The sequence below is a fragment of the Somniosus microcephalus genome, chromosome 3 (assembly GCF_052327205.1).
Source record: "Somniosus microcephalus isolate GS21.2 chromosome 3, FLI_Smic_1.0, whole genome shotgun sequence".
Classification (NCBI taxonomy): Eukaryota; Metazoa; Chordata; class Chondrichthyes; order Squaliformes; family Somniosidae; genus Somniosus; species Somniosus microcephalus.
This window is the reverse complement of record NC_140989.1, coordinates 351299353-351312539: the sequence shown is the minus strand read 5'-3', so window position 1 is coordinate 351312539 and position 13187 is coordinate 351299353. Positions and strand designations below refer to the sequence as shown.

The 13187-nt window shown below is 42.6% G+C and overlaps 1 protein-coding gene across 1 annotated transcript in view; it reads left to right on the top strand.

Annotated features, from left to right (window-relative positions):
• Window positions 1–216: 216 nt before the first annotated feature.
• znf326 (zinc finger protein 326) overlaps window positions 217–13187 on the top strand; it is a 34020-nt gene continuing 21049 nt past the window's right edge. The window contains exons 1-3 of the mRNA XM_085983388.1: window positions 217–474; window positions 7766–7831; window positions 12469–12553. Coding sequence (XP_085839514.1) covers window positions 369–474; window positions 7766–7831; window positions 12469–12553 — 257 coding nt within the window. The 5' untranslated portion in view covers window positions 217–368. The remainder of the gene's footprint in view (window positions 475–7765; window positions 7832–12468; window positions 12554–13187) is intronic.

Sequence of the window (13187 nt, the reverse complement as noted above, 5' to 3'; positions counted from 1 at the left end):
AGTTTTGACAAAACAAATGGGTGTTTTTTCTGGGTATTGCTTTTGTGCGCAGGAACTGTTAACCCAATGACAGGAAAAGCCTGGCTAAGACACACCGCCGGTGCGACGCTAAATTCCGTCCTCCTGGTTGAAGCAAGTGGAAAAATAATGATAAAATATTAAATTCTAAACGGGTGGTGATGCCAAAAGCCCGTGCCCACGATTTTGAAAAGCTGTTGTTTGGTGCTGTGAGCTGGGTGGCGAGAGGCGGGTGCAGCGACTTGGTAAAAGCCAGTCCCCCTCTGCCTTTGCCTTGTCTGAGGGGCGGAGAGGAGGGGTTAGTGTGAAGGAGCCGGGCGGCGCCAGTGACTGAGGAGCAGCAGGAAGACATGGACGGGCTGAGAGGAGCGAGCCGGGGCTGGGGCGTCAGCGAGACGGACGGGCTGAGGGGCTCGAACCGGGCCTGGGGCTCGACGGACACGGAAGGACTGAGAGGTAGGACAGGCTGGGGAGAGGGAGAGAGAGAGAGAGAGTGAGTGAGCGGCCGCATTTCCCCTTTTTTCTCAAACCGGGGCCTGCGGAAACAGGCGGCTCTCGCCACGCGGCGTGTCCTCCGTCGCAAAAAACAACAAAAAGCGCAGGGGGGTGGCTGGCAGGCAGGCAGCGAGGCATCGAGCAATCGGCGGGGCCCCCTCTCCATCCACCCATCTCTCGGGGTGTGTGGCCGAGGGTCCCCCCAGCAATGGTGCGGCCGCTCCCTCGCTGCGTGCCCGGCCCGACTTCTCCCGTCTAAAATGGCGGCCGTCTTGCTTCACTCCAAAAATGCAGCTAATGCGTTAAAGGCAGCGGGGGTCGTTACCGCCTCTCTCTCTCTTTCCTCCTCCCCCCCGCGCCAACCCGTGTATTGTAATCATCGCCGATCCTGATCTTGAAAACAACATCAAAATCTCTAAATATGTCTGCTTAACCGCCCGTCTTATTCGTCGTCGGGAGCCATTTTGAGTTCGCTTGGCGGCAGAGCCTCTCAGTCTGCTCTTACCTTGCCCAGCGGCCGCTTTTTAAACATAAATCTCCACCGGCAATCGACTGCCCCAAATTATTATATTTAAATGCGTGAAATACGACTGCCTGGTCGTGTTTTTAAAAAAAAAACACACCACAGGGGTGGGTATGTTACTTAATTTTATACGTTTCCTTTGTTTTATTGTTTGGTTCCTTGTTGGGCCCCGCTTAAAGGGGATGCAAGCCCGTGTCTCCTTGCAGATTTTTATTCGTAAAAACACACACACTATAATTTTTGCATGTAATTCTTCAATTGAGCGTTATTTAATCATTATAAAAACAAACACAGAAATTGCTAGAAGGATAGAATAATATTTCAGGCGTCAGTCTTGGTTATAATTCAAATATTAACCTCTTCTAAATGATCAACTTGCTTTGCTTTTTTAAAATTTCAGATTTTTCTTCATTTTTTAAAAATCCCAGCAGTTTAGGTTAAGTGTTTGGAATAGATATACAATTCTGACTACCCACAAACTCGGAAATGATTCAATATGTAATGGAAAATTGGTGTTTGTGATCACATGTATGCAATTAAAAGATTGGCATAACTTAAATGGATAAGGTAATTGGGGGGGTTTTGTCCAGGGTTGTATTATTTTTGTCTGAGTGTAATATAGGAAATGCACGGATGTAGTTTGTCTCTAGCCACTAAAGGGAACTACTTCTCAATGTGTTGTAAGGCGATAGGCCAAATGACCCATCAGCCTGTGATCGATGTAATCAAACCCATATGGCAGAATTCAATTTTGAATACTGGGCTCACAAATGACCTTTTGTCAGTATGTTCCTAAAAGTTTTCAAAAAGGAAACCAGCTTTAAATGCGCTCATCTGCTGCTGAAACCCTCATCCATACCTTTGTTACCTCTAGACTTGACTTTGACTATTCCAATACTCTCTTGGCCGGCCTCTCACCTTCCACCCTCTGTAAACTTGAACTCATCCAGAACTCCGCTGCCTGTATCCTAACTCGCACCAAGTCCTGTTCACCTATCACCCCTGTGCTCGCTGGCCTACATTGGCTCCTGGTCTGGCAATGCCTCAGTTTTAAAATTCTCATCCTTGTTTTCAAATTCCTCCATGGCCTCGCCACTCCCTATCTCAGTAACTGCCTCCAGCACTACAACCGTCCGCGATCTCTGCACTCCTCCAATTCTGGCCTCTTGTGCATCCTGTTTTTTATCATTTCTTCAATGGTGGCCATGCCTTCAGCTGCCTAGGCCCTAAGCTCTGGAATTCCCTCCCTAAACCTCTCCTCCTTTAAGACAAACCTACCTCTTTGACTAAACTTTTGGAGACCTCCTAATATCTCCTTATGTGGCTCGGTGTCAAATTTTGTTCGATAACACTCCTGTGAAGCACCTTGGGACATTTAAGGCACTATATAAATGCAAGTTGTTGTTGTTGACAACTTAGAATCATAGAATTGTTACAGCACAGAAGGAGGCCATTCGGCCTGTCGAGCCGGTGCCGGCTCTCTGCAAGAGCACTTCAGCTAGTCCCACTCCCCCATCCTCTCACCGTAGCCCTGCAAATTTCTTTCCTTCAGATACTTTATCCAACTCCCTTTTGAAAGCCGTGATTGAATCTGCCTCCACCACCCTTTCAGGCAGTGCATTCCAGATCTTAGCCACTCGCTACGTAAAAAAGTTTTTTCTTACGTCGCCTTTGGTTCTTTTGCCAATCACCTTAAATCTGTGTCCTCTGGTTCTCGACCCTTCTGCCTATGGGAACAGTTTCTATCTATCTAATCTGTCCAGACCCCTCATGATTTTGAACGCCTATCAAATCTCCCCTCAATCTTCTCTGCTCCAAGGAGAACAACCCCAGCTTCTCCAGTCTTATCAACGTAACTGAAGTCCCTCATTTCTGGAATCATTCTCGTAAATCTTTTCTGCACCCTCTCTAAAGCCTTTACATCCTTCCTAAAGTGTGGTGCCCAGAATTGGACACACTACTCTAGTGTTTTATACAGGGTCATCATAATTTCCACACTTTTGTACTCTATACCACTATTCATGAAGCCCAGAATTCCGTAAGCCTTTTTATCTGCTTTCTCAACCTGCCCTGCCACCTTCAACGATTTGTGCACACATACCCCCAGGTCTCGCTGTTCATGCACCCACTTCAGGATTGTACCAGTTAGTTTATATATCCTCTCCTTTCTACCAAAATGTATCACTTTACACTTTTCTGCATTAAATTTCATCTGCCACTTCCCATTTCACCAGCCTGCCTGTGTCTTCCTGAAATCTATCACTATCCTCCTCACTGTTCACTATACTTCCAAGTTTCTGCAAATTTTGAAATTGAGCCCTGTACACCCATGTCCAAGTCATTAATATACATCAAGAAAAGCAGTGGTCCTAGAACCTATCCCTGGGGAACACCACTGTATACCTTCCTCCAGTCAAAAAAACAACTGTTCACCACTACTCTCTGTTTCCTGTCACTTAGCCAATTCCGTATCCATGCTCCCACTGTCCCTTTTTTTCCATGGGCTTCAACTTTGCTGGAAATCCATGTTCACTACGTCAACTGCATTACCCTCATCAAAGAACTCAATCAAGTTAGTTAAACACAATTTGCCTTTAACAAATCAGTGCTGGCTTTCCTTAATTAATCCACACTTGTCCAAGTGACTGTTAATTTTGTCCCTGATAACTGTTTCTAAAGCTTCCCCACTACCGAGGTCAAACTGACTGGCCTGTAGTTGCTGGGTTTATCTTTACGCCCTTTTTTGAACAATGGTGTAACATTTGCAATTCTCCAGTCCTCTGGCACCGCCCCCTGTATTTGAGGAGGATTGGAATATTATGGCCAGTACCTCCGCAATTTCCTTCCTCAATTCCCTCCTAGGATGCATTCCATCCGCTCCGAGTGATTTATCTACTTTAAGTGCAGCCAGCCTTTCTAATACCTCAATCAAATCAAATCAACTTTTATTGTCATTGTTAGTGCACAAGTGCAGTACAACGAAATGTAGGCTTGCGGCTCCCGAGTGTACATTTAGATTAAGACATTTAAACATTCAACATACATTTGGCTTGTAATACATTAACATAAACATAACCATAATAAAGTGCATTGGCAGATGTGCAGGCTTTAGAGTTTATTTGTGGAGTTCAGTAGGATGACAGCCCTGGGAAAGAAGCTGTTCCTAAATCTGGTCGTACGGGTGCGAATGCATCTGTAGCGTCTCCCAGATGGCAGGAGGGCGAACAGACTGTGGCTGGGGTGGGTAGGGTCTTTGATGATGGACCGTGACCTCCGTAAACAATTCGTCACACTGGATGGCAATAGGAAGCTCTTTAATAATGTGCTCTATGGTCGGTAGCCGGGTGCCGGCAATGCGTTGGGCAGTTTTGACTACCCGCTGCAGGGCTTTCCGGTCATAGGAGCTACAGCTGCCATACCATACTGTGATACAGTTCGTCAGGATGCTCTCTATTGTGCAGCGGTAAAAGTTAGAGAGGATCAGGGGTGACAGGTTACATCCCTTCAGCCTCCTTAGGAAATATAGGCGCTGCTGGGCCTTCTTCACCAGAGAGGAGGTATTGAGGGACCAGGAGAGGTCTTCCGTGATGTGGACTCCGAGGAACTTAAAGCTGTCCACCCTTTACACCACAGCCCCATACCTCCTCTTTATCAATTTTTATCCTATCAAGTATCTCCACTACTTCCTCCATTACTATGTCTATGGCAGCATCCTCTTCCTTGAGACTAGGAGAGAGGAGTTGGCCTGTGCAGAGTACATTTTTAAGTGGGGTTTTCCTGTGCAAATGGGGATCTTTAAATGAGGACCTCCAATGAATATCTGAATCAGTTTCAAGCATTGTAAGCTTTTAAGATAACCATGAAACTGCAGTGCCTTTGATCACCCACTTTTAAGATCGAATTTTTTAGTGAATGAATGAAGTTAGAGTTTGGCAGTGGTAAATCAGTTTGTTACCCATACCTTAGAGCTTGTTGGAGTTTGGCATTGAGAGTTAAATGGAGAGGAGAAAGCTAAATGATAGACTGGGGAGAGAGATGCTGCTTCCTGCTATCATTTTTTTTTGACATGCATTCTTGCAGCCATTAGCAGCTCTCAGTACTTCCCTCGGCTCTTTGTCCTTTTTATTCTGAGTCTCATTGACAGGATCCCATGATTAAAAATGGAAATTAACAGTATGAATGCACAAACCGTGCATTCATGGAATTGACGTCAGCCGTTGAACAATTCGTCACACTGGATGGCAATAGGAAGCTCTTTAATAATAAAAAAAAAAAAAAGAAAAAAGCTAACTATAAGTGGGAGGGTTCATTTTTTCCAAGTAGAACACTGAACATATAAAAAAAAAAAAATCCTGGAGCGTAAATTTTACGATGTAAGATTCCTGGATTTAATTTCTTTTAAGTTCTTCAAATTGAAACATATCTCTTATTGCGCTAAGGCAAACCCCAAGATGTTGAAGGGCACAACTTTTGCACTATGGAGGGTAGTCCCTCCATGACCTCGCCCTTCCCTATCTTTGTAAGCTACTCCAACCCTCCGAGAACTCTCTGTTCCTCTAACTCTGGCCTCTTGTGCTTCCCCAATTTCCTAGCCCCACCATTGGCAGCCATGCCTTTAGTCGTCTAGGCCTTAAGCTCTGTAATTCCCTCCCAAAATCTCTTCACTTCTCTGCTTCCCTCCTTTTTAGATTCTCCTATCTCTTTGACCAAGCTTTGTCAAACATCCTAATATCGCCTTCAGTGTCACAATCTTTGTCTGATTATGCGCCGTGGGACGTTTTACTAAAGGCGCTATATAAATGCAAGTTGTTCTAGTTGTGCTGCTCATATGTCTATCAGCATTTGAAAAGGGAAATCCGATTTAACATTTGGGTTGTCAGACACTAGAATAGACCTGTTTGGTAGCAGAAGTTTATGAAAAATAATCTGACTGGAATATTTTCATGAACATTGCAGACATTACACATTTTCCAGTGCTTATTGTGATACTCAGTGCATGTTCCTGATGCACCAAATAAGTTTTAATTTAAAATAGCACACAGGCGCCATCTAGTGACCATTGTGGGCGGTGCCTTCATTCTCCTCGATGCGAAGCCCCAATGAAATAAACTGGAAGGGAAACAAGTAAAACTAGTAATTCCATTCTAATTCTGCACATTTCTGCTGCCAACTTGCAGGTGCGTTGAGCTTCAATTTTACTCGGTTGTATGATAAAATGATCTCTCGCTCAGGCAGTACTGGGTTGTTTTGTCTTGTTGGAACACTGTGGCCTTGCTATAATATACTTATTGGGAACATGAAATATGTTTGCTATAGGAAGGTGTTTATTTTGCTGAAGTGCTATATTGTGGATGTTGTGATTGGGACTTGTTCAATGTCTGTCTATAGCATTAGTATCTTTACTCAACCTTGCTACAAGATGGATCAGGATCTCCATAGTGCAAGTGTTCAAAGCCTTGCTGATACACTTCTTGTGCTCATTATATTATGGATAGATCCAGCAATAAGAGTACTCAGATTATAGTAAATATTTGAGGAGAGAGTGTATCACCACAGTTTTGCTTTGCTCCACATATCTGATTGCACTTGTGAAATGAGGTTTCTCACATTAGGTAACATTACATAAAATGTAAGCAAACAAAAAATATATTTGAGACTCGCTCAGTACAGCAGCTGCTCTGGGTGCAGGTCGAGTGCTGTGCTGTGGCTGAACACACCGGTAAGCAATCCAAAATTGGTGAATGTTTGTTGCAGCTCATTGTACACTAAGCAATGCTCGTTATCGAAACTGCATTTTTTAAGCTACCTGGCAATGTTCCCTCTAAGCTGCGCAGTAATGGGAAAGGTCCCACGCAGGCAGCTCACCGGCTTCTCCACAAGGTTTGAGAATTTTAAATCCGAGGTGTTGAGGAATCGGGAGCCAATGTAGGTCAGTAAGAGCAGTGGTAATGGGTGTGCAACTTTGTGGGGGATAGGCTACGGACAGCAACATTTTCGATGCAAGATTGGCCTGCAGAATATTGGCATAGTTGTGTCTGGAGGTGATGGTTTCAGCAGCAGATGGACTGAAGTAGAGGCGAGCAACGTTGTGGAAGTAGGTGGTCTTTGTGATGGGAGGACATCGGTTGAAAACTCAGCTTGGGGTTGGATCAGACAGCAAGCTTACAAACAGTCTCTTGTGGCCTGAGATGATGGCCGGGGAGGAGAATGGAATCCGTGGCAAGGGTTTGGCATTTGTGGCTAAGACCAAAGATGATGGTTTTAGTTTGAACAAAGTTTAACTGGCTCATCCAAGACTGGATGTCAGTCGAGCAGTCTTGACGACACAGAACCTAGGTCCTTCTGGTTATTTATGGGTCATTATCACATCAGATGGTGCATTTACTCATTGAGTTGTCCAGGCACTTCAACACCAATAAATCTATATAATGTACGTTATTGGTATTTCAGGTCATTTCAACTCTAAAAGTTGTTAGTATGCTGTAATATGCCCCAGAGTCTTATTCCTTGTACTGTATATTGATATGTAACTGGTCAGTATCAAATTAGCATGTTGAAAAAAATTGCAATGGAAACCATGAAAGTTTCCACAAACTCGTAGAAAATTGGGTCCATCTAAGAGCACTTAATCAAAGAACCCTCAATACTGTAGACCTCTGAGAATTTTAGGGATTTTTGGTTTACCCTTGATTTGGCGCTATCATGATTTGAATTTTCATTGGTGCACAGGTGGATCGGAATGGCTGAACAGTGGCACCAGCAGTAGTTGGAGCACCAGGGACAACTGGAAAACAGGTGGGTTCTGAATGGCTAAGCAACGGAGTACTGGGGGATCTGGGAAACAGTCTGTATTCACTTTTCATTTGTCACTGCCATTTTGAGTGATACAGCAGCCATCTTGTGTTAGTACAAAAGCAAAATACTGCAGATGCTGGAAATTTGAAATAAAAACATTAGTGTTCCTCAGTCTAGTAGTTTAGTATGGTGGCAGCCATTTCAAGAGTGATCGACAGTTTTGACACAATAGTGAGCCAACTTGTGTTTTTTTAGAAACAATGTTTTGAGAAAATTTGAACTAGCTGGGTTCTTTATTCAGAAAAATTCAATTGCATACAAAACTGCACCAGGGTTTCCTATTGCACTGTTGTCACCGGGCTTATTTAATGTGTTGGCACAAGTACACAATTCAACATGTCAAATTGTTCCCATCACCGCAACTACCATTGACTCCTGTAGACTTCACCTTGGGGTTATACAGCTCAAAATGTTCCCTGGAGCCACAATTCAAGTTCGGAAGGACAAAATCCCAATCTCGACGGTCGTATACAGGAAACTCTTATTTAAACGGCACCTAAATATCCGGAATTCTCTATTAACCGGCAAAATTCTCACTCTGAAAACAACACCTCGATAACCGGCAATGTTGCCGAGTCCGAGTCTCCCGCGGTGGCCGAGTTAGTCAGTGGGGGTAGTCCTCCAAACTGCCACTACTCGGCTTCTTGGCGCTGTCGGAAGTCGGAACACCTCAAAACCCCTGTAACAGGAGTCTGACTCTCCCGCGCTGCCGCTAGTCTCTTCTGATCCGCCATTTTACAGGGGTACTGTGCGTCTCCCACGCTGCTGGTAGTCATTGCATTGCATTACCCTCAACTGGCAGTACTGTACTTAATCAAGCATCTTCCACCATCCATTTAACACAACATTCTGTAGGTGAGTACCCAATTACTGTATACTGCACATTACTTGATTTTTTTATTTTTCTTTGTTAAAAATAGCCTCGGTAGATAACCCTCTCTGTCATCTGGAATTTTTGATCAAACGGCAACACGCCGGTCCCGTCGGTGCCGGATACCAAAGAGTTTCCTGTACTTGATATAAATAATATTTCTACTATTACTATCCAGTTTGAAGTATTTTCCTAGGTGAAGTGGAAACACTGGGTAATTTTCCTTGTAGGTTACTGATAAATAAAGTTGGCATCTTCCAGTGGATATGTTGTGTGCATATGTTAAGTGGTCCCTTGCGTGCCAGAATTGCTGCTAGTTCTTCACAATATTTGCAAGATACCTCCATGCTGCAAAACTTAAGGATATCGGCCTTTAAAAGCAATCCTAATGATTAGCAATTTAGAATTCCCACCTCCTAAATTGGTCTTTTTTTGTTTATAAAACAAACAGTTTTACACTTGCTATTTGTGATGCTAGTAGCTGTATCTTTTCAAATAATTTGCACTTTCTGTGCCAAATTTTTAAATACTGTATACTGCAGGGCTCAAGATACATTTGCAATTGCTTTGAAGAGCAAACTGCTAAGTAATTTAGTTTGAATTGCTGATACATCAGCATGAATCTGATTTAATACAATTCAATGGAAAATCTGCTAATGAGGTTGACAGTAGAGCAGTGATAATGAAGTCAAACAAGAAGTTGAACCCTGTAGCATCGTTTCTGTGGTGCATTGCATGTTAAGTCTGAAGTGTAGTTGTGTTCAATTTTGTTTGCAATTTACAAAATCTGGTTAAGATAACCAATGGTTTGATAAGTAAATTTAGTCTTCCAATGCAAAACAGTTGAAACCTGATCTGATTGGTGTCACAGAAGAGATTTGGGTTTGTGTGCATCATTCAGAGAATAATCTTTACCAATGCGTTTAAGGAGAATTGTAAAAGGCACACTGAAAGATTACAGGGTAGGATTAAAATTGGCTTGTCAAAAAGGATTGATGAATTTCTAATATTGATAATTTATATAAAATTAAACACACGAGTGAAAACATACGAGTATGGCAGACTTTAACTTTAGCCGGCGGTGGGAAACTGGCACTAGCAGGTTGGCCACCTGTTCTACACGCTGACTGGTTTACCTTTCCATTTAAGCCAATGAAAAGAAAATTGGGCAGTGTGTATAATGGGCGGCTGGATGCCTGTTTTCCATCTGCACCAGTCTTGTGAAAACTTAATCGTTGCTTATTGCTGTTCAGGCTGCTGTAGGCCCAGCATACAGAATTTCTTAATGCCAACAGTTTTGCAAGCAAAATTTAAATTATTACGGGCAGGTAAAAAATCCAATCTAGATGTGCAGCGCAATCAAATATCAACTCGGGAGTTTGGGCACATCTCATGGCAGACGGCTGGAAAATGAATTTAATATCTTGAAATCTCCCTGGGATTCCTCATGATTATCATATCTTGTGAAGATGTGAAACTTTGAAGTTTGTCCTGAAGCATTGATTCCCTATTTTCTGATTACAGTAGTCTCTGCCTTAATTACTATATGTTTTTCAATTGGAGGACATATATCTGTAAATCCCCAACTCCCTCCTTAGCAGCAAATGAATTTCCTGAAATGAATAGCTTAAGCAGTAATTTGTGATTAAATCTGTTGAGTACAATTATTTGTGACTGCTTGAGTGGGTGAATTTTTGATAAAAATCAAAAGGTCTAGTCCTTGTTGCTGTAGGGTTTTGAAGGGAGAAAAATTTTCACCATGGAGAATATTGATGTCAAGTCTTGTAAATTTTGGTTGCAATAAGCTTGACTCAAGAAATACATCCATTAAGGGAAAACTGGACATGATTTGGGTGGGGCGGAGGGGGGGGTGGTGCACAGTGGTGGCAGGCAAGTATGTGGTCTAAAATATGAATAGGAAATTTGATCTGTGACCATGCAATTGGGGTCACCTGGGTTTGAAATGAAGGCGACAGAATGATTAGGCAGACTGGCCTGCTGTAAAAATCAATGGTTTTCCATAATATTTTATAAATATTATAAAAGCAGTGGTTGAGTTTAGCATGCAATACTGGTGAAAGAGGTTGCTGTTTACAGGGTAGGATATCCCTTTAATTCCTGTTCATAATGAGGTAAATGTATTGCAAACTGTTGGTTGTATTGTGTAAATGGATAAAATCTGATCTTGTGTACAGAGCAACTCCGGGATTGACCATACTGATTTTTGGTATTTGCAATGTACCTGATCCAAAATTGTTATGCTAAAGAGTAGTCGGTTGAAATTTGATAAATTAATTGAGAAAACCATTGCTCTGTTACTCTCCTAAATGGGGTCCTTCCCAATTCCTTCCTTCTAAAGGTAGACTTGTGTCAGGAGAGTTTCCAAAATGCATTTTTTTTTAAATAATAAAAAGTTGGTCCCAAATACGTGTGAATCTTCCTTGTTTCATTTGGGCAGCTAGCGCTTTTGAACATCTGAATTATGCTGCGTAAGAAAGTTCTCATAGTTTTGCAAGATGGGGAATTTCTGCTTACAGTGTACAGCAGTTGCATTGGGCAGGATCTGAGAGAAGGAAGAAAGCTGCCAGTATGGATAGGAGAAGGGTGTTGGTGTGAAAGCAGAGAGAGGGAAAAGGGTGCCAGTGTGAACTGAAATGGGAGGGAGAGAAGAGTGCTGCTGTGCGTGTGGGTGGGAAGACGATAATGCCAGCCGGGGGGGGGGGGGGGGGGGGGGGGAAGGGAAGGGGGGGGGGGGGAAGGAAAAGGGGGGGGGCGGAAAGTACCTCTGAAGTAAAGGAGAGGTGAGTGTCACTGTGGCAGCGATTATAAGCAATTTAACAATCAGATTTAGCAATATAGAGTGCCAATATACATCTGCAATAGCCTTCAATTTCTCTGAAACAAATGAGGGAAGATGCCTGCAATTTTTGCCCGTCATCCACTGTACACGTGATAGAATGTTTAAGTTGTGGCGAGCAAATGCCCCACTGCACCTTCAGTGTAACTGGATTTTATAGATTGGTATTTACGGCTCCCCCCCCCCCCCCCCCATTTGTCAGCTTTTTATAAAGCTGTGATGCTGTTAGTCAGATTTCACTCATTTTCTAGGTGGCATGCAATGGTCTCTGTTGTGCCTTGCCTGTTCTTCACAAGTGAGCCTAAAGAGTGAATGTTGATGAACTCTTCCAGCATGGGCCAGTGCAGCTCATCCTCTTATTCTCAGTCAGCTTCTACATCAATTAGTGAGCATTGATGGACAGCAATCAATAGGAAAAACCATGGCCATTTTTCCTTGTCCATGTCTTAACCCCCCCCCCCGATCTCTAGCTGAAGTCAGCCAACTCTGCAAAGAACGGGTGTTGAACCTGGGGCCACACTTGTCTGTATGACCAAGTACTGCATCATGTTCTATATTTACTCACAGAGCTAACGAGATGGGGAGTGAAGCTGAAACCTTCTGCTTTAATACAAAGAAAATGGAAATGAGAAATGTTCATTCAGCCAATCTAGCTCTCCCTGCCAATTAGTTGCATGCATTTTTGTCTCACTTTTGCCTTGATGCCAAGCATATATCTCTACCTGCTCAGCCATTTATTTTTGAATGCTACGAGGGATTAATGGTCTGTTAAATAATCCATTAGTTAAATGTAAATATTCATTTTAATGAGAGCTCTGCTGAAAAGATTAACTTTTTTTTTAATTAAAGGTATGATGAGTGGTGGTGACTATGAGCGTAGCTCTTATGGGAGCTCCAGGTCTTTCCTGGAAACTTACCCTAGTAGGAGTGAGAGGTAGGTGAAACCAGCTTAGTTACTTATTACTGTCTTATCTTTAGAGTCGTGCTGCACATTTTTAATTCAAAGATAAGAAGGAAAAAGTATTAAACTCATTACAAATTTTAGATCAGTACTGGAGCTCAGATAAGCTTAACATAACCAGGCAGGTTACCTTGCAATAATTCTGCCTGGTTATGAATTTTTAATTTCTAAGGCTAATTGTATTGCAGTAGCTGATTTATACCACTAGAAACTGCTAATTAGACGGTTTGAAATTATTCTGCCATTTTAGCAGTACAGCCAAAAAGGGAAGCTACAGTTTAATTATTTCACTGTCCTATTGAGCTTTAGAGTGATTGTTTTCTTTAGATCCAACCCCAGCAGAAGCAGGTCACTGGTCACAAAACCAGCCCTACCAAAATTGAGGGTACATTTTAAAGTAAAAGATTACTGTGTTTGTAGAATGAGATATAACCTGGGGGGGTGGGGGAGGAATTCAACAAATATCCAAATTATGTAATCTGTAAATAAAGTTAAAAAAATTGCAATAAATTGAGTGTATAATTTCTAGGCATAATGGGCTTTTGTAAGGAAATCCGTATTTATCGAAGGTAAGATTAATACAGTAGCTGTTCGGAGATGTTAAGCA